Source organism: Paroedura picta, chromosome 7 (genome assembly GCF_049243985.1).
Source record: "Paroedura picta isolate Pp20150507F chromosome 7, Ppicta_v3.0, whole genome shotgun sequence".
In the NCBI taxonomy this organism is placed as follows: domain Eukaryota; kingdom Metazoa; phylum Chordata; class Lepidosauria; order Squamata; family Gekkonidae; genus Paroedura; species Paroedura picta.
In genome coordinates this window covers 32,557,774-32,585,768 of record NC_135375.1, presented here as the reverse complement: position 1 = coordinate 32,585,768, position 27,995 = coordinate 32,557,774, and the positions used below count along the sequence as shown (strand labels likewise).

The 27,995-nt window shown below is 40.1% G+C and overlaps 1 protein-coding gene across 2 annotated transcripts in view; it reads right to left on the bottom strand.

The window, feature by feature from the left end:
- Positions 1-27,995, bottom strand: part of ARSB (arylsulfatase B) — an 82,912-nt gene that overhangs the window by 2,013 nt on the left and 52,904 nt on the right. For both annotated transcript variants that reach the window (XM_077347320.1, XM_077347319.1), the window contains exons 5-7: positions 26,769-27,012; positions 20,860-20,930; positions 492-617 (exon numbers count right to left, since the gene is read on the bottom strand). In XM_077347320.1, coding sequence (XP_077203435.1) covers positions 492-617; positions 20,860-20,930; positions 26,769-27,012 — 441 coding nt within the window. The remainder of the gene's footprint in view (positions 1-491; positions 618-20,859; positions 20,931-26,768; positions 27,013-27,995) is intronic.

The window sequence follows — 27,995 nt, the reverse complement described above, 5'->3', positions numbered from 1 at the left end:
CCATACACTGCAAAAGTGTCATTCAAAGATAAGCAGAGGGGCTGTGGTAAGACACAAAGTGCAGGATGGAGGACCTGCCAGCAGTAAATTTAATTGCACTTGTAGCAACTGGATGACTGGACAAGGGAACCTGTTGCTGGCAAATACCTTTTCTTTTAGCCATACATTTATGCTATTTTTAAAGCAAGTTTAAAGTGGACAGGGTGCCACAGTGAAATCTAGACAGGAACTACATGGGATATTGTACAGATGCATATTGCACTGGCTGTCCCTAGTACATTGAAAGATGTAACACGAAAAAATAGATGACACCATCATATCCCTATCATAAGACCTAGTGGAAGGGAACTTAAATCCTAACCATTAGGTCTTTTCTTTAAGCTATGTAGCATCATTTGCTAATGGCTATCAAAGCCACTATCTACTAGATAGAATCGATTATAAATATAATATTTGAAGATGAAGATGGTAGGAAATCCACAGAAAATTACCTGGATTGCCTGTTAGTAGTTTCCATTTTCCATGTCGAATTGCTGCATGTATGGAAGTATTGAAAATTGAATCTTCCCATGAAAAATAGTTACTTTGTGATGCTATACTTCTGCTGGTATCTGCACCTAAGGCACAACAGAAAACTAGAATTACAACTGCTGGAATTCATTATATTGGCAAGCTATTTTGCATTTGTAAGAAATCATTCAAACTTCTATCACACAGAGTCAAGCAAAATATTTGCAAAGCATGAGTATCTGGAACCATTTGGTACAAACATGTCTTCCTTTTTATATGATAAAAGTCCTGAAAAAATGGTTCTGAACATTTGTTGCAAAACCGAGTTGTGATCAGGGCTGATTGGTTAGCAACTGTGTCCCAGTTTTACAACTATTTAAAAAATGTTGGTGCTTTGTGTTCAACTATTAAGTGTATAAATTAATGGAAGGTGATGTATAAAAAATAAAAAAGGGAGCCCACTTGAAGGATGAAGTCAGATCCAGATGGAAAGATGACTTAGTGTTTCAACAGACGGACTATTCTTCACTTTAAACTACTGTCCCAAGTTAAAACAAATCCACGAGGACATCCATTGGACTATTTCACCAGCCTTCACTCATGGGATGCAATACTATACACACTACCGTGGAAGTAAGTAAGTGTGAACCCAGTAATAAGAATTGCTTCTGAATAAACACCCACGGGAGTAGGCCTTTACTTTTTATTGCACACCATTCATGTGAATTTTCATATTTTGTAATTATATTAATACTGAATAAGATTTTGGGTGCTCAACACACAGACAAAATTAATTTTTAAATAACATTAACTTTAGGTGTTCTGTACAACACACATTCAGTGTAACAAAACAAAATCAGAGTCCAGTGGCACCTTTAAGACCAGCAAAGATTTATTCAAGGCGTGAGCTTTCGAGTGCAAGCACTCTTCCTCAGACATTCAGTGTGTTTCTTAGACTATCAGAAAGGCAAGTGGTAAGAAATATATGGAAAATTCACTTCAGGGAGGCCTAACAAATACTTCCTAAAAGATACTGAAATTTCATGTTCAGACATAGTTGTCCAATATATGCAAGAACCTTTCAGATAAGTGCCAGCAGTATGCTATTAAAAATCAGTTATAGGTGCCGGATTATGCATTAAGAATTGGATTGGAGACAAAGTTCTATGGCTTGGACCCTATGAATGAGTTCCACGCATGCTAATCTCTGCCATGCCTCTTCTTCCACTAAAGCTTCCATTTGTGCATGACCACTGTCCGAGGTAGAGACTATCTAGCATACATGGAAATCCCTCACAGGATCCAAGCCATTAAACAGAAAGAGTTTGTGGAAATTGATCTCTTCCATTTCCCTTTTCCCTGGAAGACCCCTGAAAATACTCAGAAAATATCAAAGTACATTCCTGAATGAGATTTGATGTAACATAGGGAACTGAGAGAAATCGCCCCCTTCCTAATCCCAAAAGTGAGCCATGATAGGGCATAATTTTTGAGAGTCTTCTGGCACTTTAAAGACATTAAAAAATTACTGTAGCATAAGGCTTTCAGGACTTCTTTTGGAAGACTACACATAACAAAAAGTAGTCTGTAAATATTTCTATGGAAAGCTCAACTATATAGAGAAAAGTATCTTCACAATTCAATGTGACGTCAATAATGTGATGTCAGTAATTGTCAATAGCTAATTTAACACCTGTAGTAAAACTAATTTAACACCTGTAGTAGAAAACCTTTGTCTTAACAAGAAATCCTGATAAATTCTAGTTTAACAGTTACAGGGGGGGGGGGGGTCTCCTTTGGAAGTTTTTTTTTTTTGTCAGGTAACGGTGACTGAGATCTTTTAGAGATTACTTTGCTAGGGCCAATCTTATGGACTATTCTCTTTCTAACAGGGCAGTAAAGTTGAATAAGTACATGTGGGTGGGTGGGTGCCCATCTTTGCCTGTATGCTGGAAGAAAAGAAAGCACATCTGATGACCAGCAATGTGTGAGGCCTGAGAAAAAGACTGAGCCTTTAATTCGGTACTGCCAATAATGTAAATATTATAATGAACATATGTTCCTGGCCCTCCAGGCTGATGAGATGGATGCAACCTGGGTTAACCACAGTCCTAAGAATCTGCTAGAAAATGCCCACACAAGCCACAGCTCCTACAATTTCTAGTAACCCTCTCCTGTCCTAGGCTCAGTCAGAACTGCCTGCTACACTATTTTGCATTTATAGAACACTTCTGATGGTTCAATACACTTCCTTTATTAATCCCAGTAATCCTTGAATATGGATGTGGAAATTAGGATAAGAGTCCTTTGACTAAGGGCCAATACAGAACGTGTAGCATTTTATTAGCTTGGGAGTAAAGGCATTTATGAAGAAAAACTCTTTCAAGAAGCACTTGTGATAAAACATTTCAGTAAGATTCGGTATACTTTCTTACAACACGAACTTTTCCACACTATTTAAGAATACATAATATAAGCCAGTTCATCTTTTCCCTACCTTCCAGGATAAATGATGCTGATTTGTGTTGTCCCTTATACTCTTTAAATTTCATTTAACTTTTAATAGGTTTTTTAAAACTCTTCTCAAGACCTTTCAACATGGGGAACAGGAATGAAAGAAGGCGGCGATTGCCAGACACAAGCTGAAGCAGAAAATCATGAGGTAATGCGCTACACATGGTATTTATTATCTGGGCCGGAAAATTCAAATCTTTCATCATTTTGTGTACATTCCATATGACTTGTTTCAAATTGACTCAAAGTTTTGATTTTCAGTTTACAAAGCAAACATCACAGACAATATGCTCCAATCATAATTTATATTTAAAAGATTTCAGGACAGCCGATATCTATTTTCTCTAGAGGTACTGGCGTAGACAGAAATGAAATACAAAACCAGATTCTCAAGGTATTATCTAGAACCAACTGAACTTAAAGCATAAAGCCTCTGCCCCTCCCCCCTCCCCTCCAGTCATCTCTCTTATTGAAACTTGGAACTGTGTCTCTCTTCCTCTCTCCTCCAACTCCCCCTTACTCTGTCATCTCACCAAGTACTGGTAGTGGGAATGCAAACCCCTAGTGGAGGGACTGGCTGTGAGACAATACCCATTACAGAAGTGTACTGTACTGCTAATTGCACATTTTAATCAATGTTAATTAAAAGACTAAACTGCAAATGAAAGAATGGCTTCCAATAGAGATTTTAGCTGCCATAAACCAAGAGAAAGGGTTATAAATGTTATAATAAATAAATTAACTGACATTGGAATAGTGAATACAGCTTTGTGGAAGAGCACAGGTTACATTTTTATTGATGGTTCATTGTGAATTTCTGTCATATTCACTCCTTAAATATTCAATATGAAGCATCACTGACAGAACCATAAGAGTCGCAATATAAATAGGCTCTGTGTGTGTGTAGAACTAGAAAAACTAACCAAATACATTAATTCTTTAGCCTATGATTAAAATGATGAGAGAGAAGAATGCTGCAAAGGTTTTTTCCTCCCCTGTATGGCAAGGGATCAAAGAGAACACAGGGTTTTCCGCCGTATGGTATTTAGTGAAAGCCTAGCCACAAAAGTCAGGGCAAACTGTATTCTAGTAAATTTGTTGTCTACTATGCCATTGTAAGTGGGTCCAGGGGAGAAATTCTGGAAGATGGTGAAACCATATAAACACACTACTTGATTTGGAAAGACAGCCATGCCTAGTCACTAATTCCACATTGCTTGTCATATGAGCTAACATTCAGTAGGCAACTTCTCCTGTGTGCCACTTTTCACTGACTGCAAACAAAACCAAATTACGTGATGATGACATGACTATGACTTTCAATGTATCACAACTAAACCACTCCTCCACAACAGCTGCTTTCCTTATGCTGAACTCTTCAGACATTGTGTAGTGTTTAAGCCACGGTGTAGTGGTGTAGTCCTTAAGAGTGGGAAGACCCAAGTTTGTATCCTTGCTCCTGCCATGGAAATTCACTGGCTTGGCCCAGTCATACTCTCTCAGCCTAATCTTCACAGAGATGTTGATAGGATAATATGGAGGCAAGGAGAATGATGGAAGTTGCTTTGGGTCCCTATTGGGGGAGAAAGTCATTCCCAAAAGATTGGATTCATGCATGTCATAACACCTGATTGAGTGATTTCACTTTACCCCATCATGGAATTATTTCAATAAAACATCCTAATCTCCTACAGTGATATATATGAGCCTCTTGTGGCACAAAGTGGTAAGGCAGCAGACATGCAGTCTGAAGCTCTGCCCATGAGGCTGGGAGTTCAACCCCAGCAGCCAGCTCAAAGTTGACTCAGCCTTCCATCCTTCCGAGGTCGGTAAAATGAGTACCACCTTGCTGGGGGGTAAACGGTAATGACTGGGGAAGGCATTGGCAAACCACCCCGTATTGAGTTTGCCATGAAAACACTAGAGGGCGTCACCCCAAGGGTCAGACATGACCCAGTGCTTGCACAGGGGATACCTTTACCTATATGTATATACGGGATAACGCCTGGACACAGTTACAAGTCACCGACACCATTTTCTTTGTGATGGTTTCTGTGGTATCCTGTATTCAAACAACATCATCCTAATGGGCTCCACCCTTCCATTAAGAGCTCTCAGTTTGCCACAGTGATGATGAAACAGCAGCCAAGCACTGACAGTCACAGAACAAACTAGAAAGAGAACTGCAGGATTTCGTAAGAAGCTTGCAAGGAAATTAAAAGGTTTAAGGGGGAAAAAATGAGGTTTTCCACTCCCCAAAATGTATTAATGCCAGGAGTTGAAAATTCTTCATGCAGTTTTCTGCAAATAGCAAACAAAGGATGTCACTGTTTATGTGTTTATAGTTAGTCAAGAAAAGATGAAAGAAGAGATGTTTCAAACCAGGAAGAGAAGTTGCCTTACTTTCAGGTTTCCCGCAGACCTTTTCTGTGGATATGAATATATCGCACTCTCAGACAGACTAGCATTTTTTAAAAAAGAAATTGTTTGAAGTACAAAGTATACATTTTGTTCTTTGTGTATGGAAATATGACCAACTGCGGAAGGTCTGAAGATTTAAAAAAATACATTGTTCCCTTGACTAATTAAAAACATTCAAATACGGCACACATTTAAGCTCCAAATAATGTAAACAACAAACCTTGCACGTTCAAATAGTACAAAAGAGGCACAGCTAGTTTGGAATGGTTTTCTTTTGAATGGCTGCTCATTAGCATATACAAAGACAAACACTTTATAAAGGAGTCCACCCTAACCCCAAAATTGTAAAAGTGATGTAAGGAAAGTAGTGTTTAAAAACAATTGTTTTCCTTTATGTGGGCTACCATATAAAAATACCTATAATAAACCTAGTGTACCAGCTCTATTAGCCACAGACTGTACCCAATACAGAACATGTATGACCAAGGACATCATGATAGTCATCTACGGTTTACACTATTTTCAAGCAAGTTCTCTAAATATTTATTCTAATAATATGTCTCAACTTTTTAGCTGGGTCACCATAACCTTGGTATTTGGAGCTGTACACTTTGTACAGATAAGGAAAGAATATTACAACTCTGATCTTGTAGGAAGTGTCCTGTCTTGAGGTGACATGAAGTCTAAGCAGCTCAGCTCTTTTCACACTTACCATGCTTGTGTGAAATTTTTAGAAATTCTAAAAGGAGCATTTATTTCATGTATTTATATCCAAACCTTCCACAATACCAAGGAGGCTAGAGAACTATTAGTTTATGTGCATCCTCTATTGATCCTCATTCTTCAACATAGTTCATGGACACTCTTATGTTTTGTTTGGTACACTTATTTTATATTATATATTTATTCGCTACCTTACCAACTTACAGAAGTCAATGTGCTGCCAAGTTGCTGGCTTTTGCCAGAAGACTCTCAGCAAACTAACTTAATTGACTAGTACCCTATCTTTTGCTTGGGGGCATAAATTATACAGGCTTGTCTTGGCCAACTTCATACCCAAAGTGAAAAGTAAAACGCCCCACCCTTCTAATTATAATTTTTAAAATTACAATGACAGAGATAGGGACAGTAAGATAGTTCTCTCTCTCTCCCTCTGCTGGGATGTACCATGTGAAACAACCTGGGCCCGCAATGATTCAGTACATGAAGCTGCTTTATACTAAATCAGACCCATAGTCCATTGAAGTCCGCTCTCCCTGCTCAGACTAGCAGCAGCTCTCCAGGGTCTTAGGCAACTGCCTGCTGCCGGATCCTTCACTGGAGATACCGAGGATCTTCTACATGCCAAGAAGATACTCAACCACCGAGCCACAATTATCTCATTCTATTTCTTTTGAAATAACCCAAAAGTCTATAAAAGATTGTTTCAAGATGGGTAGCCACGCTAGTTTGTCTGTAGTAGAAAAGAGCAAGGTTCCAGTAATTTAAACAAAATTTGTGGTAGGGTGTGAGCCCTCGTCAGTCACTGCTCACTTCTTCAGACTTGTGAAAGCTCAAACCATGGCACAAATGTTGTTAGTCTGTAAGTTGCTGGAGTTAAGAAATGGTGTGTTTGTGGTTTAGATCCAAGCAGATTTTCCACCGGTGAAAAAGAGAAGAAGGAAGCCGGCCTTTGTTCACCCAAAATGTTCTGCTGTACCATAGGATTTTCTTGGCAAAAAATCAAATGTGTTCAAGAATTCATTTTTCTTAGATCACCAATTGATGAGACTGGGGATTGCAATATGGAAATAAAACATTGGATTGCTCTGGGTCACTCCGCAATGACAAGCTTGAACCAAACATGGAAAAGCAAAGGACACAAGCCCGACTACCAAATGTAGATCAGTTAGATCTATAATATTTCAAATAGCCACATATGGTTGTAAAAATTGGATGATTAAAAAATCAAACAAGAGAAGAATCGATTCCTTTGAATTCTGGTGATGGAGAAGACTTCTGCGGGTTCCATAGAAGGCAAAAGTCACAAACAAGGAACTACTACAGCGCAAAGAGCCTGATATATCACTGGTAGGCAAAATTACAAAACTCCGGCTCACTTACTTTGGCCGTATCATGCGATCCAACTCACTGGAGAAACCAATTATGCTAGGGTGGGTCAATGGAAAAAGGAAACCAGGCCGCCAAAGAATGCAGTAGTCAGATACGATCAAAATGGACACTGGTCAGAACATTACACAACTAAAAGAAGTGGCGCAAGATCGGAAATCATTGCAGCAGTTGTGCCATAAGATCGCCACAAGTTGGACTTGACCAAAGGGCTAACATCAACATGTGGGGCTGTGATAAAGAAGGGAATTAGGCCAGATTAAAGAAGCTGACTGGATCAGAATCAGGATATAATTACAAAATCACTCCAATGTATCCTCTCAGATACTGTTGACCAAAGGAGCATCATCTGTTTTTTTTTAACGCTTTAATGCTCATAGTCCCATGACCATCCACTCTCATATGTGTGTGCTGTCACAGATATATCCGCAACAGAAACAGAACTCTGCTGAAGTATTTAAAAACTGAAAGGAAAGTTTTTTTAAAGATCTGCTTGTAAAATAATTGCTTCCAGAATGTTTCCATTCATTAGTTCAAGATTTTTGTAGTGCTCTGCCAACAATGGTTTTCCTGTTCCAGTTACATCTGTACAAAAGGACGGAATATTATTCCTTCATTCACGTTTGCCCGATACATTTCTTTAACAGAGGATTTTTTAAATCAGGCTATTCAAATAATGCTGCATCTGACATGGTATTGCCTTGCTATGAGACTATAGCACCGAAGTCTGCAAATGGGGAAATAACGTCCTTGAAAGGGTTTCCATGTCAAAATTTGCTTGTGGGCATAAAGCAACCTGTCAAATGGAAACTGTCTAGCTTCTTTCTGGGGCGTTAGTTCTCCAAGCACAGAGTAGCACACATTTTGCCAAATAATTTGTGCATTCTGAGTTGGTATAAGGCCTAAAGACGGGCTGCAGTATAAACTCAGGTACGTTTTTCCCTGTTGGGTTCTGTACTCCCCAGCAATGCAGGTATTTAATCTCTTGGAATGGGACTAAAAATACCTTTTCAAGTACTGAAGGAAATTCCCATGCTGCTATCCTTGTCTGTATGAAAACTGTGCACAACACCTTGACGCTATAACCCCCCCTCCCCCAAATCAACAGTACAGAAACTGGGCCAATTCAGGATAATTTTAGAGTGCCATGGAGGTGGAATATTGGAGAGCATAGGGCATGTCCTTTGCAAATGCTCACTTTATGTGGGAATTCAAAATAAAGTCATCACCCCCCTCTTGCCCTGGTGACTCTGAGGAAGGGAAAAAGAGCCTCCTCTCTGTGGGAAATACTGAGGTTACCAAACCATCTGCCAATGACTGTGCCATAGCATTCAAAGTACAACAAAATTGTGTCATTGGAAATTTGCCTTCGGTAATCCTGACATGTCTTCATAGTTTTATGGTGTTTTAAAAGTTTGATTTATCAGTGTGATAAAGAAGGGAATTAGGCCAGATTAAAGAAGCTGACTGGATCAGAACCAGGATGAGAACAATGGTTTTCCTGTTCCAGTTACATCTGTACAAAAGGACAGAATATTATTCCTTCATTCACGTTTGCCCGCTACATTTCTTTAACGGAGGGACAAATGTACATTGCCATGATTTGCTAGATTATGGTTTTGTAAGTTCTGTGATTATTGTAGCTGGCTTGGAGACGTATTGCAATTATCTATCTATGACCTAATGCCAACCTTGACCCAGTCAGCACAAATTCTTTGCCTACGTGCTGCCACTATGATAGCCCCTTTCAGTAGTATAGATTTCTCAAACAAAGAGAGTCATCGTTGCCTGCCCAGGAAAACTGGTAGAAAGCATTACTGGGATAAGAACTGCTAAGCAGGCCGAAGAACAAGCATTGCTGAACCAGAATCAGCACAGCTTCTGCAAAGCAAAGTTATGTCACAGTTGGTCCTCAGTTGTTATTGTTTTAAATGTCAACAAGCACACTTGTATGTGTGAACTAGTATTTAATTTCATCTACATTCATATTGTTCCTCCAGAGTTAAGAAATACATAGATCTCACAACACATAGCTAGGTTTTAGAAGTGTGGTATTAGTTTGGATGGCCTTTTTAAAAAAGTGTTCAGAAGTCTCATCATGATGGCTCAAAATGAAGCTTCCATGGCCCAATTACCAGGTTTAGGACACAAGAACAGAGGATAGGTGGTCATTTCCATCATGATCTTCCTGGTGATGCTTGGTTCGGCATTACAGGCAAAATGATAGAAAAGCTGAAGTTTTGGTCTAATCCAGCATGGTACTTCTGATGCTTTCATATGGGTCTAGGGCAGGCCGTATAAGACACAGTGTATTAACAGTTAATTACTCTCAGGATTCTACAATTAAGGATACATCTGCTCATGAAATTCCAATTTTGACATATTTCCTTCACTATGTTTCCCTCTAAACAGAGCTTGTTATTCATGTTTGGTTCTTGACTCTGTTAAGCATCTCTATTATGCTGTATGTTAACTTACTGCTCACCCTCTACCTATATGCATGGACTGGTAATTTCCATTTCATTGTATCTGAAGAAGTAGGTGTGCATACATTGAATAAAACTTTGTTGATCTTAGAGGTGCCAATGAATTCAAGCAGTGTTCATTGTTAGGGTTAGATGCACACTAGGAGGCAGACCATAGATCTGACATCCAATTTTTCACTAACGTAAAGAGCCCCAATGTCAGTGTGGAGGGGAGAAAAGGAACAAAGAGTAATACAGATGTGGTTCCCAGACCAGAAACATTTGTGTTTGTTTTTCACTAATTTTTCTGTCGTTTTCTAAATCATGATATATGAAAACAATTATTTCCCCAGAAGGAGGAGGATGCTGAAATGTCAAGGGCTCCTTCAGGCTCCACTGTGATAATGAATTATTGGAGAAATAAAAATTTTTGCTACTTCAGTGAAGAAAGACATTTTGTGACCTTTTGCAGCTTTATGGCGATAATGAATTTTCTGCAGAACTCAGACACTTTCAGTTACTCTATTAAAATAAGAATGCTTGAGGAATAGCTGTGACCTTGACCTTTGAAAAATTAATGGAATACTGATTTTGAAGGAACTGATGAAAATCTGGTTATTATCTAGACTCTTATTTATTACAGCCATGCCAGTGATGCTCGGATATATATTTTTATATAATACACACACACACACCAAACAATGTTCTCCAATCATTTAAACTAATCTCTTGAAGTATTAACTCTTGATATTTCAATACCATCATTCTACTTATCCTCTTTCATGCTGATTTTATTGGTTTTATATACAAAGATGTTTGGTTCAAGATGAAAGGATTTGCTAGGAAGCAATGTAACAATAGCAGGTTGGACTAGATAAGCTCCAGACCATATAATCTAATACCACATGTAGGTTTGGCCATATCTGTTTAAATTTGTTCTATTTTATTTTAAAAGAACTTTAAAAATTGTGCAGCAGCTTCATTCATCCTAGCATGCCCTACTGTCAACATTTCCTACGCTTTCTGCAATGGTCCAGACTCAGGCAGGCATTTTCAGTGACTGCCCCAGGATTGTGGAAGAGTACTTTGGAAGAGATCGGGGGGGGGGGGGTCGGGGGGCTGATACCACCAGGCATTCTGGGGAAGCTACAACGTAGAGTTATTCCCTTTTAGCAAAGGGAAAGGGATGGGATAGCCAGCTGGTAGAGACATAAGAGCCTGTCTAAAACGATATTACTATTTCTTAGTTCAAGGCAGCTATACTGTATCTCTGTATTATCTGATTATCCTGGGTATCTGCCTTGGGTGCAAAATGCAGCCCTCCCACCAGGCATTTGGTTGAGGCCCATTGATCCAACAACAACTACTAGGCCTCAGAACCCCCTCCTCAGATATGCCCACCAAGTACATCATGGAGCATTCTGCACTGACTAATTTGTGGGGTTGCAGTCGATGTAATAGTTATCAGTTATCAATTATGTTATTGTCATTGCTGTCAACACTGCTATTGTTAACTGTTGTAGGTAGCAAACCTATATTATATCTATTTTATAGTTTTCATGTTCCTTTTAAACTGCCGTGAATGAATGAATCAATGAATGAAAATTCAATATGCTGGTGATTCCAGGCCCTAAAGTGCAACTAGCATTGATCAAGGTGAAGATCTTTTTGGCCCTGGCCCCTGCCTGATAGAAAATGCTGCCAACAGAGAACACACAGGGCTTGCAAAATGGTGCTATTTCACCAGGCATATGGTTGAGGTCAAGACATACAGACAAACCGCATGCCCCCACCTCCCAAGAACACCCTACGGCACCCAGATATTCTGGGAACATTTGAGATAGAGTTCTTACTATTACTTATTATTAAAGTTTTATTTTCTGATATTTATTTATTAGATTTTTATACTGCCCTAACACTGTTGAAGAAATATATGTTGTATACCAACCCGAACCCGGATGAAGAGAAGGGCAGCTAATAAATCAAATAATAATATTACTGGATCACAAGTTATGCAGGCCTGGCTCATCAGACCAAGCAAGAATCTGTCCCTGCATTGGTATATATGATGACAGCTCATTTAGATCAAGTTCTTGTCCCACAGGCAACTCTGTCAAATGACATTTTATTTAGCCTTGCTTTTTTCTAGAAGGATATCATAATGCAGCATATAGGCAAGAGATATTCCAAATAGGACTATTCAACCACAGAAACTTTATGCACGTTATAGCCCTACAGTTCTATGATTTGCAAGTTTCAAATTTACCAAGTCAGCAACAAAAGATCACTTCAGAATGATGCATTTTTGTGTGCATAATTACACTCTCAAGAAACATAAAGAGCAAAGGTGGAGAAACTGTAGGCATGTATACATACTTGTTCTCACAAATATGTATGCAAAAAGCAAAGGACATTACTTACTTACTCTGCATTTGCCCTGCCTTATACCAATCTCATATTTTCCCAACAGTGAAAAGGGCACAAATCCATTTGGCTGCATAATAACTCACAGAATTTTTGAGCTCATATGCAGTATGTGAAAAATGAACCCCAAAGGAACTAACTGCCCCGTAATCAAGATGGATTCTTTTGATCTTCCTGCAGATGCAATATATAACGTCACTGGAATTCAAATGTGATTTATTGTAAACTAAATAACCACATTATAAGGTATTACTGAAATATGAAATGGACTATTCCATAATTGATTGTGGGCTCGAGCATACACAATGTGCAGACAGATATTAAAAAGAAGTGTGCAATTTTGTGAGAAGTTCTTTAGATTTTACTGTCCGCCCTCAAGTAGAAAGAAATGCCAACATGCAATTGGGAAGGGGTATGGCTTGACCAGCAGAAAGCCCCAAGTTCAGTCCCTGGCATCTCCAAGTTACAGGATCTCAGAAAGCAGGTACTGGGAAAGATGTATTTCTGCCTGAAACACCGGAAGGCCAGTGCAAAGAGTAAACAATACTGGCTTCAATGGAACAATGGTCTGATTGGGCATAAGCAGTTTCTTTTCATCAGTCAAAAAGGCAAATCATCAGGACTAGCATGTGGTACTGTTGTATAGTACAGCTCGCATCACAAAGTCCCTAATGTTAGCATTCCCTCAAATAGCCTCATACAGCTCATGAACCCTGCAGGTCTGGTACTGACATAATTTTGCCTGCTTAATTAAACTGGAAGCCAAACTACTTGCTGAGCCACTGTAATTCGCTCTACACAGGCCTACCCTTGTCCCTGACCTGGAAACTACAGCTAGTGCAAAATGCAGCTGCTAGGGTCCTCACTGGAACATCCTGGAGGGCTCACATCCAGCCGGTGCTGAGGCAGTTGCATTGGCTGCCCGGATCCAGTTCAAGGTTCTGGTTTTAACCTTTAAGGCCATATGCAGGTTGGGACCCACATACCTGAGGGACCGCCTACCACCCTATGCCCCCCACAGGGCTTTACGCTCTGCGGGTGAGAACCTGTTGGTCATCCCTGGCCCGAAAGAAGTGCGCCTAGCCTTGACCAGGGCCTTTTCAGTCCTGGCCCCTACCTGGTGGAATGAGCTCCCGGGTGAACTGCGGACCCTGCGGGATTTGTCAGCTTTCCGCAGGGCCTGTAAAACGGAGCTCTTCCACCAGGTCTATGGTTGAGGCTGGGGTCAGCGAAACAGGGACATCGCTCCCCCCCTCCCCGGGAGTCGGAGTGTACGTTACTCCATTTTCTCCTCTTCCCTATTTTTTCGTTAGTGGGGGAGGGATGGGACTTTTAGCCATCATGTTGGTAGTTAAATGTTTTTAATGGGAATTTTAATGGGGTTGGATTGTTGTGATCCGCCTCGAGTCTGTTGGGAGAGGCGGGAAATAAATCTAAAAAATAAATAAATAAATAAATAATAATAACATTTGTATTAATATGTACTATAATAGCCTCTAACACTGTACATGCAATTCACCTGTTTCCATGTATACAGTGATAGTTCTGAAAGGCAATGGCAGTAATCCCACCAAGTTGGAGACACGCAAGTCCAAATGAAATTACTCAAACTACACGCAGCTAACGTTTTGCCCCCATAATGAATGCAAATCTCAGTACCACAGCCAAGCTATTTATTTTGCAATTATTAGAACATATGAAACAATGCCTTTATAGATGTTCAGGCAGCTGCACGAATTTTGATTACACTGACTCAGACTAAGTAATACACTCATTTTGTAATTACAGTTTAACCGCTAAACCGCTATGTCTTGCTTCTATCCTTTTAAGAGTAAACAAGTACCCGTTGCATTCACAACCATTAGTTCACTCACACACACAGAGAAAGACTGACTTTTACTCAGAAATCTCTCAGGAAATTTAATATGGATTTGGAAATCAATCCTTAAACACCCTTGATAAAATATAGTCCACACTAGCCTGATCTCCTCAGAGTTTCGAAGTTAAGGAGGGTTGGCCACAGCTGATACCTGCATGGGAGACCATGAACAAAGGCAGGGGTTGCTATGGCAGAGGCAAGCAATGGCAAACCACCTCGGCTCATCTCTTGACCTTGAACACTCCATGAGTTGTGACTTGACAGCATACCCTTCCTCCCTCATTTGTATAACACCCCTTTTGGACTCACTGGCTTGGGCCGGTGAACAACAACGTGTGTCATTGTTATTATCAATATCCATTATCAATAAATGATAAAAACATTTTCAAAATATTAAAACAGTAAATTAAGCAACTATCAACAACCAGCAGTTGATACACTAGTTTAAAAGATAACTTTGCTAGAATAGAAACATCACTAGGAGGTGAGAGTCAGGGGGAGGCCGGATTTACCGTTGTGGATGACTTCCAACTATTCATCTATGCAACTGGCCTTAACCAAAAGCCCTGCAGAAGAGCTCTGTCTTGCAGGCCCTGTGGAATTTAGCACGTTCCGTCAGGGCCCTGATTTCACTGAGGAGCTCATTCTACCAGGTAGGATCCAGGGCCAAAAAGACCTGGCTCTGGCTGAGACCAGGACCCATTCCACATGCATCAGATAATGCACTTTCAAAGCAGATTATTCTGTTCTGTACAGGAAAATCCAGCTGCAAAACCACACTGGAAGTGCAATATCCAATCTGTGCATAATGGGCCCTGGAGTATTTCTTTAGGGCCAGGGATCCTTAGCTGGTTGGTATTGCTAGAACAAAGTGCTCTCTGAGGAAGGTTTTCAGAGAGGCATTTCTCTGAATTTCTGTTCTTCTTAGCCTTGAAAGGAAATGTTTTCTAATAAAAGAGTTTAATTTCTCTTAGTTTTATTCACAAATTACCATGGCAGATATAATGGCGTACTGTCAGATTCTGATGAACAACCCACATTTTCAAAGATTTGATTCATTTCGCGACGTCATTCAGTTCTGGTTCTGAAAAATATCACTGCCTACAACAAGATAAAGAGTTTCAGCACTGCTTTATGACAAGCCATTTTGCAATGATTGTGTGGTCAGGAGTTTGTTTGGTTTAGCAGTTAAGGGAATTTCGACTCAAAGCCAGTTGGTTTTTAATTCAGCTGAATCACCAAAACTTGATGAAATGCCATAAGACTATCTAAAAGAAAGCAGATCCTTCACAATGGAAGGGCTGACGTCACCCTCCCAGCTGCCAAGCCATCAATAACCAAGAGAATTGTGGTTTTTTTTTTAAAGGAATAATGCAAACTTATAACAAATGTGTGTGATATATACATTTTGTAATATTTTTCCCCTCCAGGGTGCTTAATTTGAAACACATAACTATTCTGTTATTTTATTCCTTTATATGGTCAATTTAATTATCATTCTCATTAGAGAATAATGTGATTTTATGTTAAAGCAGTGCTCCAATTATTTGACATTTTGTGGAAAGGCTCTTTAAAAGCCAAGTCAATTCCCAAGTGCCAGTCAATAGCAGGGGTGCAGGAATCCTTTCAGTCTCTAGAGCAGGGGTAGTCAAACTGTGGCCCTCCAGATGTCCATGGACTACAGTTCCCAGGAGCCCCCTGCCAGCATTCGCTGACAGGGGGCTCCTGGGAATTGTAGTTCATGGACATCTGGAGGGCCGCAGTTTGACTACCCCTGCTCTAGACAATGGTGTTCAGTAAGTGTGTATGTATGCAAAAGTAATAGCTTTTCATCCAACACGTCCTCCACAGATGACCTAACTGGTGATGGTTTTGTTTGTTTGTGATATTCTGATAGAGAAGTATGCCTAAAGAACTTCAGTTTTACATGCATCTGCCATGTACACATTAGGGCAGGTGAGCATATTTTTAATAAATTTAGGAGGATTCTGATGTGGATATTTTAGACAGCTACTATTCTTGTCTTGATTTACTGCATGTGTTATGCTGTTTTTGCATCATTTTCTATATTTATAAACTTTTTTTGCTTGCATGGTTCGTAGCATGTGCGGCACTGTTGCTGTTGCACTGCCTTCTGGTTCTGTAGTCCATCTTGAGTCTCAAAGAGAAAGACAAAGTGCAAATGAAGTAATGGAGTAAGATGTCGTAGTATAAACCCTACTGAAAGCATTGTTCTCTTTCATAGCCCTGATTCCTCTCAATGGCATATGTTCATAGGTGAACACCCAACAGCACCTAGTACAGGTGGGTAAAGTAATCAACTGCACCCATGCCATTGAAAATTGGAGGGATGTTGCTGAGACTGGCATAAGGACATCTCTTGAACTAGCCGCTGAATTACAAACCTCTTACAGTGCAGACCTAAGCAGAGTTACACCCTTCTAAGCCCCACTGATTTTAACTGTGTAATGCTGTTTCAGTCTCCATTGTCAATTACCATACTATAGTAACTCTACCCTGTATCAGAAAAGGAGATTGAGCAGAATGTGTTGAGGTTTCAAGTACTGAAAAGGGTTTTTGTGAAATAGGGAATAAAAAAACGATAACCAAACAATTCATTAAAAAGAAACAAGTCCTGTTTGGCCCAACAAGAGGACAATTTCAGGCTGAACTTCAGTGAAACCTTCCTCACTGCAAAAGCAATCCAGAACTGAATTGGCCAAAGTAAAGGCAATGGAATTTCCTGCACTGTCAACCTCAAATTACACATAACACAGAGTTCTGAGACTCTTTGTTCCATTAAAAAAAAAACAGATCTGCATAGGTAGGCTGCATTTGAACAAAAAGAGGAGCCAGCAGGGAAAGGTTTGCAACTTTTCCTTCACTGATCATTTTCCAGGTTCTGCTTTTCACTTCTGATATTTTCCCTTTGTTGTTCCTTCTATTGCTGAAAAAATAGCTTGAAGGTGATGAGTTGAAACAAGAAGGATGGAAAGGGTTAAATACTCTCTAGGCACCCTGCTCCAGACATTCAGCATGTCCAAGCTACTTGGATTAAAAGAATCACTACAGTTTGTATAAAGTGCAGTTTGATCCTCCATTTGTAAGGACTGATGTAACAACATTAGTCATGGGAGCTTCAGGTATAGGACAAGATGAAACACTTGGGCTAGATGACTAAAGAAGGACCCTCTAGCTCTTGAGATGGATCTTATGCTTTGAATTGAATCTTCTATAACCTGGACACATGGCAGAATTCATCCACTTCTTAAAAGCTCAATATAGGTTTTCAAATGAATATTTTAGAAAGTTACATATTTCTATTAATGCATACCTCGTCATGAAGGTAACATCAAGCCCAAAAGGATACCTGCATGGTTACCAAACCAAGTCAAAGAAGCCATAAAAGTAAAAAAGGTTTCCTTTAAAAGTGTTCCTGCATGAAGTGAATAGAAAGGAATGCAGGTACTGGCAAGAAAAGCTGATCAAAAAGAGAAAACATATTAGGATCAGGGAAGAGAAAATATAAGAGGATCAGGGAAGCAGTTGGGCCTTTGGATCGGCAAAAGAATGAAAAACTGGCATTCATAAATAATGATGAATTATAGCTACAATATAACATGAAAATAACAGCAGCTGGTAGGAATGCATCAGTGTGCAAAGTGTTCTTTTAAAGACAAGTTGGCATAGCTGGACCTTGTATCAGCCAGCTCATGTTGTCATCCACCAGATGTACCAACCAGACAATAACTCAATATGTACATGAGTTGCTTCTGTAGAGAAAAGAAGTCATGTACAACCAACTCTGCTATGCAGATGTCACTTCCAAAAACACTCATTAATTCCAACTCTGGCAGGGCCAAAGACTTTCAGGATGTCACATCATCTTATTTGAAAGCCCTCTTCCTTAATGACAGAGCACTACAGTAGAGAGGGATTTTTTGGGAGGAAATCCACATTTCTTAGCTGCCTTTCTTCCTTAGGGAACTCAAGGCATAGATAAAATACATAAAATAAAAAAATATAGAATCCAAAATTTAAAATCACAACTCAGGACTGCTAGTAAACTTTGCCAAAGGAAGTCCTATATAAAACTGTCTTCAGTTTCCTTCTAAAGATCAACAACACACCTTGGGGGAAGTTGTTCCATAATCATGGGGCTTACACTGAAAAGGCCCTTGAGTGGAAAAGCCAAATTTTTAAGTATTAATTTACCAAACTAGTGAAGAAACAATCCCTAGTATATCTGTGAATTCCTGATAGAAAATAACTAGAGGAGAAACTGAAGTCACATTTTCAGCACATCCAAGGTCACAGCAAGTTTTTAAAACCTCAGTAATGCAGCCAATTTACAATGGATTTTTATGAAATATAGTCAGACTGCACTGGAATCACATAATCAGACCAGGTAGAATCTCTATGCTGTATTTCAGGCTGATGGGATAGAAATAATAATATTATTATTTATTAAATTTATAGCCTGCCTTTTTCCTGAGACTCAAGGTGGATAAAAAATATCTCCATAAAACCCATTAATCCCAAAGATCCTAAAATGGCAAAATCCCTCCTACCTCCCACTGTCATCTAACAAGGGGTACGCTAGATGTTATAAGCAAAGCCTGAGGGGGGCCCACTGATCTTGCTAACCCAGCCTCAACCATTGATCTGGAGGAAGAGCTTTGTTTTACAGGCCATGCAGAACTTCGGCTAGCTCTGTCAGGGCTCTCAGCTCTTCTGGGAGCTCATTCCACCAGGTGGGGCCACGACCAAAAAGGCCCTGACCTAGGTTGAGGCCAGACATATATCTCTGGGGCCAGGGACCACCAGCAGATTAGTACCCACAGAGTTGAGTGCTCTATGGAGGGCATAAGCAGACCAATGGTCCCTCAGATAGGCTGGGCCCAAGCCACAAATGGCCTTAAAGGTCAAAACCAAAACCTTGAACTTGATCCAGGCCAGAACCGCCTGGCCTCAGCACTGGCTGGAAATGGGTCCTCCTAGATGAACCATTGAGGACCCTAGCAGCTTCATTCTGCACCAGATGGAGTTTCCGGGTCAAGGACTAGGGTAGGCCAGCATAGTGCGAGTCGCATGGATCACTGTGGTCACACAGTGCGGGGGCAGGATTGTATGGATTGTATGATGGACAAAAATTTCAGGAACAATAGTGAAAGAATGTAGTTAAAGTAACATGTTTTCATGGTATAGCTGCTATATCATTTACCCCACAGATTGGTATCGTGTTCTTATGAGACAAACATTAAAGGATAATGACACATTAACCTCTAAATAGCTCCCCATGTATTATCACTATGGAAAAATGAAGAGCAAAACATTATTGCAGTTGTGAGCATCTCCTTGGTAGAAATGCTTTTTGCATGTACCTGTTCATATGAGAAATATTCCCACTTTGCTTGTTTTGTGCTATAGGAAGTCTCTATTATGGGTGGCAGCAGGCATGCACAGCATGTGGACTCCAGGCTGTGCACAGCATGCCAACCCATTCACCATGTATGCTGTCATGCTATATGTGCCTGGAATTCTATGCAAGACTTTGGAAACTGCATGCTTTTGGGACAGACAGACCAAGATGCACTGTACATTTTCTTTCTATTTCACTCTCTTTTACAAACACGTATGCTGACATATACTCACTCATCCCCTGTGTACTTTGCCTGTCACTACTGGTGGGGAAGGACAGGACAGTGTGAGCAGCGCCAACGCCCAAGGAGTCCTGTTCCACTTGATATAGTTCCTGCCTCCCTTCCATTTCTCATTTGCAGAGCCTGGGAGCAGGGCAGAGATTGCACTCTGTGGTTTTGGACCTCACCACCCCTTTGAGACGGCACCATAATGTAATTAAAGGAACCTAGTAAGAGTGTAAAAAGGCCACATTCCAATAAAATTTTGTTCTTGAACAATCCTCCCTATTGAAGAGCTTAGTCTCTGGCAAAATAAAAATAAATATTCGGTGAGAGCAGTAGAGTGTTTAGCAGAGAAACAGAACCTGGCAAAACTGCAGCTTGGTTGATTACAACACAAAAGCAAGCATGGGCCTTGGAACTTCGTAACCATGTAAGAACTAATACTTTTCATCCAGTCCTTTTTCAAGGTCAACAATGGAGCTTTATTATACATGAAACAACATGTGCCTGTATACACAACCTACTTAGAAGATAATGGCTACTCTTCAGCTCGGGAGGCATTTTGCTTTTTGGCTGCGTGCCTCACCATGTACCTGAGAGGCATGTGGTTATCTGTCAACAGTCCCACACTTTGGACGGCGTTATATTTTACATGAGTAACTCTGAAACACAAGCGAATGCAGAAGACTCTGGGAATGATTTAAAGGGTAGTTAACTCTGCTCAGCAGATGAGATCACCACAACACTTTATGACAAAGTGGCAGAACGGCTAGTGCTCAGCCTTGTCTGAATTCACCATACAGGATTAAAAAAATAAATCCTCACAAGAAGAGGGAAGTCCCACCCATCCAGACTTAAAGACATCTCTTACAGCAATTAATTATAGACTCACAGGGAGAAGGATCCACGAACTCTGGGTCTATGTTATGAAGCAGCTCCTTTCGGGGGGAAGGTTTCCCTTCGCTGGAACAAAATAAAATAAAAAAACACATTAATTTCCTTCTACAGTTTAGTGAAAGTCCCCTAGTGCTTATGTCTGAGAAGCCTGTTAACACCAGTGTGCTAACATAAAGGCAAAGTTGTTCACATTTAAGTGCATAATGTATTGAGAGGAGAGGCTCTTCAATGCATACTGGAAAATCTACATCTTGATTTCTTTTAGATGCTCATACTGTTTTTCCTTCCAAAAAAATCACTGAAATGTTTTTCAAAGATGCTGCAAAACAAGGGAATGCACCAATGAGAGAAACAAACACAGAAATATATATCCATTTAATATATAGAAGGGATGCATGTAAGCTTTTATTTTGCTTTGTAAATTCAAAAGTTGCCCCTCTAAGGTCACCGGTGAATGTCTGATGACAGGTTCATGTATGATCAGTAGTCCGGGCCTGTTAAGGAGCTTTTTGCACACTGTTGTCAGAAAGTGCCACCAAGGGGCATCCTGCAGGATTTTCAAGGCAAGAGACGTTCAGAGGTGGTTTGCCATTGACCGCTTCCGTATCATGACCCTGATATTCACTGGGGGGGGGGGGTGTCTCCCATCCAAGTACGAACCAGAGCTGACCCTGCCTAGCTTCCAAGACCCACAATTCAATAGAGAGGGGAAATGATTTGGGGGGAAAAAAACAGAGAAATAAATTCATTTCTAATTTGATGTCCTTTAAGCCTGGTATTCTAAGCAGTTTACCTAGCTCACTTAATATGGTCACAGGCCAGTCCTGCCAGTAGCAGGACTATGTCATGAAACTATGCCTGACCCCATCTATTAAAGCGCTGACATCTTTATACATTGCCCCCTATCTCCCCAGACAGGACGCAGAAGCAGGCAAATAATGTTATGCTTTCTATTTTTATATTTGTGAAGTGACATTTTTAATATTTTTCAGATTTTACACTTATATGTAATGACATAAGAGTCTAGATGCAAATTTATGGAACTATTAAATTGTGTATTTTGCTTTCTGGAATCCTTTCCTGAGCCCCGAGGGAAGGGCAGATTAAAAGTTTGAAAATAAATAAATAGGCATTCAGTGCAACTAAAGAAACAACTACGTCTCCTCCCATCATGAGCTACAGCAGCATTCTGTACTACTTGTGGCTTTTGGACATATTTCAACATCAGTCCCATTTACATGTATTGCAGCATGTGCAAGATTTTATCTTTATTAGTTTTTTGAAGATTCTAAATGCCATGGTTGTATCTTTATCTTGAATATATAAATTCTGATTTGTCTACATTACTTGGGAAAGTATACAAATGCAGAAAGCTCAAAGACACCCATGGTTCATCCAGAACAAACCCTAGTTCTACAACAGGAAGACATATAATGCCTAAGGCATCTCTGGAGATAACTATCCAGCTAAACAGAATAATAAAAACATCACCCCAGGCAGGTAAAAATAGTTTAAATAGCTCTAATGGAAAGCTTTCTTGAGTAACTGATGCATGACGCAATCAAGCAAGGAGTAGACCATGGCCAATGCAATGTATTCTTGTCTGTTGCAAAATTATAATTGCCGCAGATGTTTCTTGCAAGGGGGTCTTACCAATAATTCTATGCAGATGCTGCACATATATCACATTTTAAACCCAGACAGCTTAATCCAATCTTTTAAAAATCTTGGCCATTATAGATTCAGTGAAATAACTTTGCAGAAACAATGCATGGCTGCAGATTACTTTTTTTGTCACTGATAACTCAGTTAAGCAATTATCGCCTCTCTATGTCTCAAGGCGCCTCTCTATTATCGCCTTTCTATGTCTCAAGTCCTAGAGGAGATCAGCCCTGACTGCTCCTTAGAAGGCCAGATCCTGAAGATGAAACTCAAATACTTTGGCCACCTCATGAAAAGGAAGGACTCCCTGGAGAAGAGCCTAATGCTGGGAGCGATCAAGGGCAAAAGAAGGGGATGACAGAGAATGAGGTGGCTGGATGGAGTCACTGAAGCAGTTGGTGCAAATTTTACTGGACTTCGAGAAATGGTAGAGGACAGGAAGGCCTGGAGGATCATTGTCCATTGGGTCGCGATGGGTCGGACACATCTTTGCACCGAACAACATGTCTCTTGTTTACTTTGTGATACTGTACATCAGTTTCATTCTGACATCCTTGGGAGGTATCTGGTTACACTGTTCTGGCAACCAGCTCTTGGGGTTGCTGTTTGTAAAAATAAGAGAAAGCTATAGAGATCATACCTGACCTGACCTGACCTAGATAGACCAGGCTAGCTCAATCTCGTCAGACCTTGGAACCTAAGCAGGGTTGACCCTGGCCTGCATTTGGATGGGAGTCCGCCAAATAATATTAGGGTTGTGAAATGGAGGTAGAAAATGGCAAACCACTTCTGGACATCTCTTGCCTTGAAAGCCCTACAGGGTCACCATAAGTCAGCTGTGATCTGACGGTAAAAACACATACATAGAGAAGAACAAAAAATCAGAAAGAGATTGAGACTGGGAAGGGCATCTATGAAGGAGCTAGAAAAAGATTCTTAAGTGTCAGGATGTGATCAAGATAATTCATGCCATAGCCTTACCCATTAATATGGGTATGGAAGTTGGACAATTAAGAATATTGATTCCTTTGAAATGTTGAAGTTTTACAGATACAATGGACTGCCATAAAATAATAATAATAATAATAATAATAATAATAATAATAATAATAATAATAATAATAATAATAATAATAATAATAATAATAATAATAATAATAGTTGGTTCTTAAATGCCACTTTTCTCTACCCCGAAGTAGTCTCAAAGCGGCTTACAGTCGCCTTCCCTTTCCCCACAACGGACACCCTGTGAGGTGGGTGAGGCTGAGAGAGCCCTGATATTACTGCTCGGTCAGAACAGCTTTATCAGTGCCGTGGCGAGCCCATGGTCACCTAGCTGGCTGTATGTGGGAGAATCAAACCCCAGATTAGAAGTCTGCACTCCTAACCACTACACCAAACTGTGGATTCTAGATCAAATCAAACCTGACCTCTCCCTAGAAGTTAAAATAACTAAACTGAAGCTATCATACTTTGGTCACTGGAAAAGACAATAATTCTAGGACAAGTTGAAGGCAGCAGGACAAGAGAACCCGAAATGAGATAGACGGACTTAATCAAGGAAGACCTCTATTCACAAGACCAGAACAAGGCTGTTAATAATAGATGTTTTGGAGATCATTAATTTATAGGGTTGCCATAAGTCATAAGAAACTTTGTGGCACTTAAAACACCCATATGAAGGAAAATTTAAATAGAGGAAACTACCACAAATGATAAGAATTAAATTTCGTATTTTCAGAAAGAGTTTTGATGGATAGCACAATGGGCATTTACTGGATCTGTACAAACATGTCTCTTTAATATGCAGTTGGGCACAATGCAAACTCATTTCTGAACACATTTATTATTATTATTATTAATAATATTATTATTATTATTTAATTTTTAGACTGCCCTTCTCCAAATAGGTCTCAGGGCGGTTTACAACATAAACAGTTAAAACACAATAAAATCCCCATAAAAACCCCAATTTATGTCAAACAACAAGTCACATATAATAGCGATCCCCAACCTGTGGGCTGCGGACCACATGTGGTCATTCGACTAATTGGAGGTGGGCCCCGAAGGACGCCTTCTCCCCCCCCGGCCCTTTACAACACACTTCGGGTGTCATTGTCTCCCATCACTCCCAGATGGGACTATCTCATTGCAGAGAAAAAAGCTCAGGGTTCCCATTGATTTGTCATTGTCATGAGTTAAAATTTCCATGAAAATAAAATGTTCCTTATGTTCATTGTTGTGGCGTGTCTGTATCTTATTTTGAAGGGATGTTTAAACATTACCATTGCAATCAGAGAGCATTAGGGCAGTGGTTGAGAGGAGTAAACTACCCCCCCCCCACTGGGCCTCAGTAAAAGGCATTGAGTGGTCCCCGGCGATAAAAAGGTTGGGGACCACTGACATATAACATATAAGCGGCAGTGGTCACAATTCTAATCGTATTTACCCGACTTCCCCCAAAGTTCAGCCTGGTGGGGAGAATAATATTCAGAAAAAGGGTGGTGCCAATGCAATAGATCTAACAACGATCTTGATGTTAGAGATCTCAATATTGGAGGGGATCCTCCGATGGATTAGCGGGAGCTGCCCTGGCCTCAACCATATACCTGGCAGAAAAGCTCCATCTTGCAGGCCCTGTGGAAAGCTGGTGGATCCTGCAGGGCCCTTAGCTCTTCTGGGAGCTCATTCCACCAGGTTGGGGACAGGACTGAAAAGGCCCTGGCCCAGGTTGAGGCCAGGCGAATATCCCGTGGGCCCGGGACAACCAGTAAATTCATACCCGCAGAGCGGAGTGCTCTTTGGGGGGGCATAAGCAACCAAGTGGTCCCGCAGGTAGATTGGACCCAGGCCGCATATAGCCTTAAAGGCCTTGAATCTGATTCGGAAACAGACTGGTAACCAGTGCAGATGACAAAGCACCGGCTGAATGTGGGCCCTCAAAGTTGTTCTAGTGAGGACCCTGGCAGCCGCATTTTGGACAAGCTGTAACTTCCAAGTCAAAGACAAGGGAAGGCCCGCGTAGAGCGAGTTACAGAAGTCTAATCTGGAAGTGACTGTTGCATGGATCACTGTGGCCAGGTGTTCCGAGGACAGGTAGGGCGCTAGTAGCCGGGCTTGGCGAAGATGGAAAAACGCCATCCAAGGTACATTGGTGACCTGAGCCTCCATAGAGGCTCCACGATCTATATGAATTTCTGAACACATGAAAACAAATATGAGAGCATCCTAAATATTTGCTACTTGGTTACCTTACACTAATTTACTTAGTTCCAGTCAGTCACTCTTGGGATGGTGGTTGGTATGCTAATGAATCTTATTCCTTATTAATTGGCAGGTAGAAGCTATCCCATTACCCTCCTCTCTTTGATTATGCAGGGCTTGGAAAGCATCTTTGCTCCTAAATCTCTAATCTGGAGTACCTCTAGGTAGACTACAAGTACTCTATACTGAAATTAAAGTAACTGATCATCAGGTGAATTTAGGCTGCCAGTAATATCTTTTCCATATTTATATACTTATAATTTCACACATATAACTGTAATTTGCCATCTTGCTGGACTTCACATGTTTTTCAGGACACAGAATATTTCTTAAAGTTATCACTGCTGAAAGTTGTTGCAATGTATATGTAATATTGTTTTGCTTTCATGAAGAGATCTTATGTTTTCTCCACAAAACATAGTACAGGTTTCTATTTTTATATAGTCTATTACTCAAGGATGAAATACGTCCTAGTTTCGGATAGGATGACAGGCACATTTTGCATTCCAATATCTAACAAATTTTGTCCTTTTTCAGGAAAAAATCCTGAATCATTAAGACTACAATCCTCTTCACACTTACTTGTAAATAAGTCCTACTGAACTCAAACAAGCTTAATTATGATTAAACACACAAAGGACTAAGCCATCAGACACCCCCCCCCCCATCATATACATCTGTTTCAGTTATTTGCCTGTCTTTGGCCAATGACCCATTTTGCTTTTATATTCTGTTGAGTTCCCTGAATTACAGAATACACTATTTTGGCTGCTATTAATAAATTAATTAAATTTCATACCAAATTTTAAAAACACATTTCAGATATTTACGTAAGAATACTTTTATCAGATTTTTAAAAAACAACAACATTCAGATAAAGGATTGAGGCTTAGGGATTCTGCCTTCACAAATTTTCTCTTGGGGATAATGTCTTATTAAAGCAGAGTCTGATTTCAAATGTTTTATTAAGAATGTTACCTGATCGTTTTCCACATATCAAAGCCATCTAAAGGCTTTGTGCCATTTATATGCCCTCCAGCGAGGCTCACAAGAGTTGGCAGCCAGTCAGAAATGTGAACAAGGTCATGACTTTCCACTCCCTTCCGTTTCAGTAAAGGACTCGTAATAAATCCAGCTCCTCTCACACCTCCTTCCCACAGGGTCCACTTCCTTCCCCTTAATGGCCAGTTATTTCCACCTGCCAACGTTTGGCCTCCATTATCTAAAATATATTTAATAATAAAAACAAAATGTTATTGTATACATACATATACATTATATTACACAATTTGTTATGTTATTATTAGGCAATATCTCATACAAGAATAAACCTTACCTTTTGAAAATATAACATGCATATCTTATAATATGGGCTAAAACTGATCAGTCTTCCAACACTGTCAAATAAGTAAGAAGAAGAAGAGATGGTTCTTATATGCCGCTTTTCTCTACCCGAAGGAGTCTCAAAGCGGCTTACAGTCGTCTTCACTTTCCTCTTCCCACAACAGACACCCTGTGAGGTGGGTGAGGCTGAGAGAGCCCTGATATCACTGCTAAGTCAGAACAGTTTTATCAGTGCCTTGGCGAGCCCAAGATCACCCAGGGAGAGCGCAGAATCAAACCCAGCTCGCCAGATTAGAAGTCCGCGCTCCTAACCACTACACCAAACTGGCTCTCATACATACAGAAAGAAAAAAAGAGAGAGCTTACTCATTTGACAGGTACTGCAAATACAATGATGGGGTCTGAATAAACCAACGGATCTTGAATATGACAATGTCATCTTGAGCACACAGCAGAAGTGAAAAAAGCAAATAATATGCTAGGAATTATTAAGACTGAAAACAAAATGGCTGGTATTGTACTGTCCTAGAATAGACCAATGGTAAAGCAAACAAACACTTTATTTACAGTCGTTTAGACCAGAACAATGGTAAAGCAACATTTAGAATGCTCAATGAAGTTCTCATCCCCTCACAAAAAAGATTTCTTAGCGCAAGAAAACTTGCACAAAAGGGCAACCCCAATGAATAAGGTGTAAAGAACTATCACTATGAGGAAGTATTAAAGGATTTGGGGCTTTATCTAGGAAAAAACTGATAAAGAGGGAATAAGAGATATTTTAACTGTGTGGTGTATATTTAGAACACAGAAAGAACTTTTTCTCCAGCTCCTATAATGCCAGAATGTGGGCCACTCAATGAA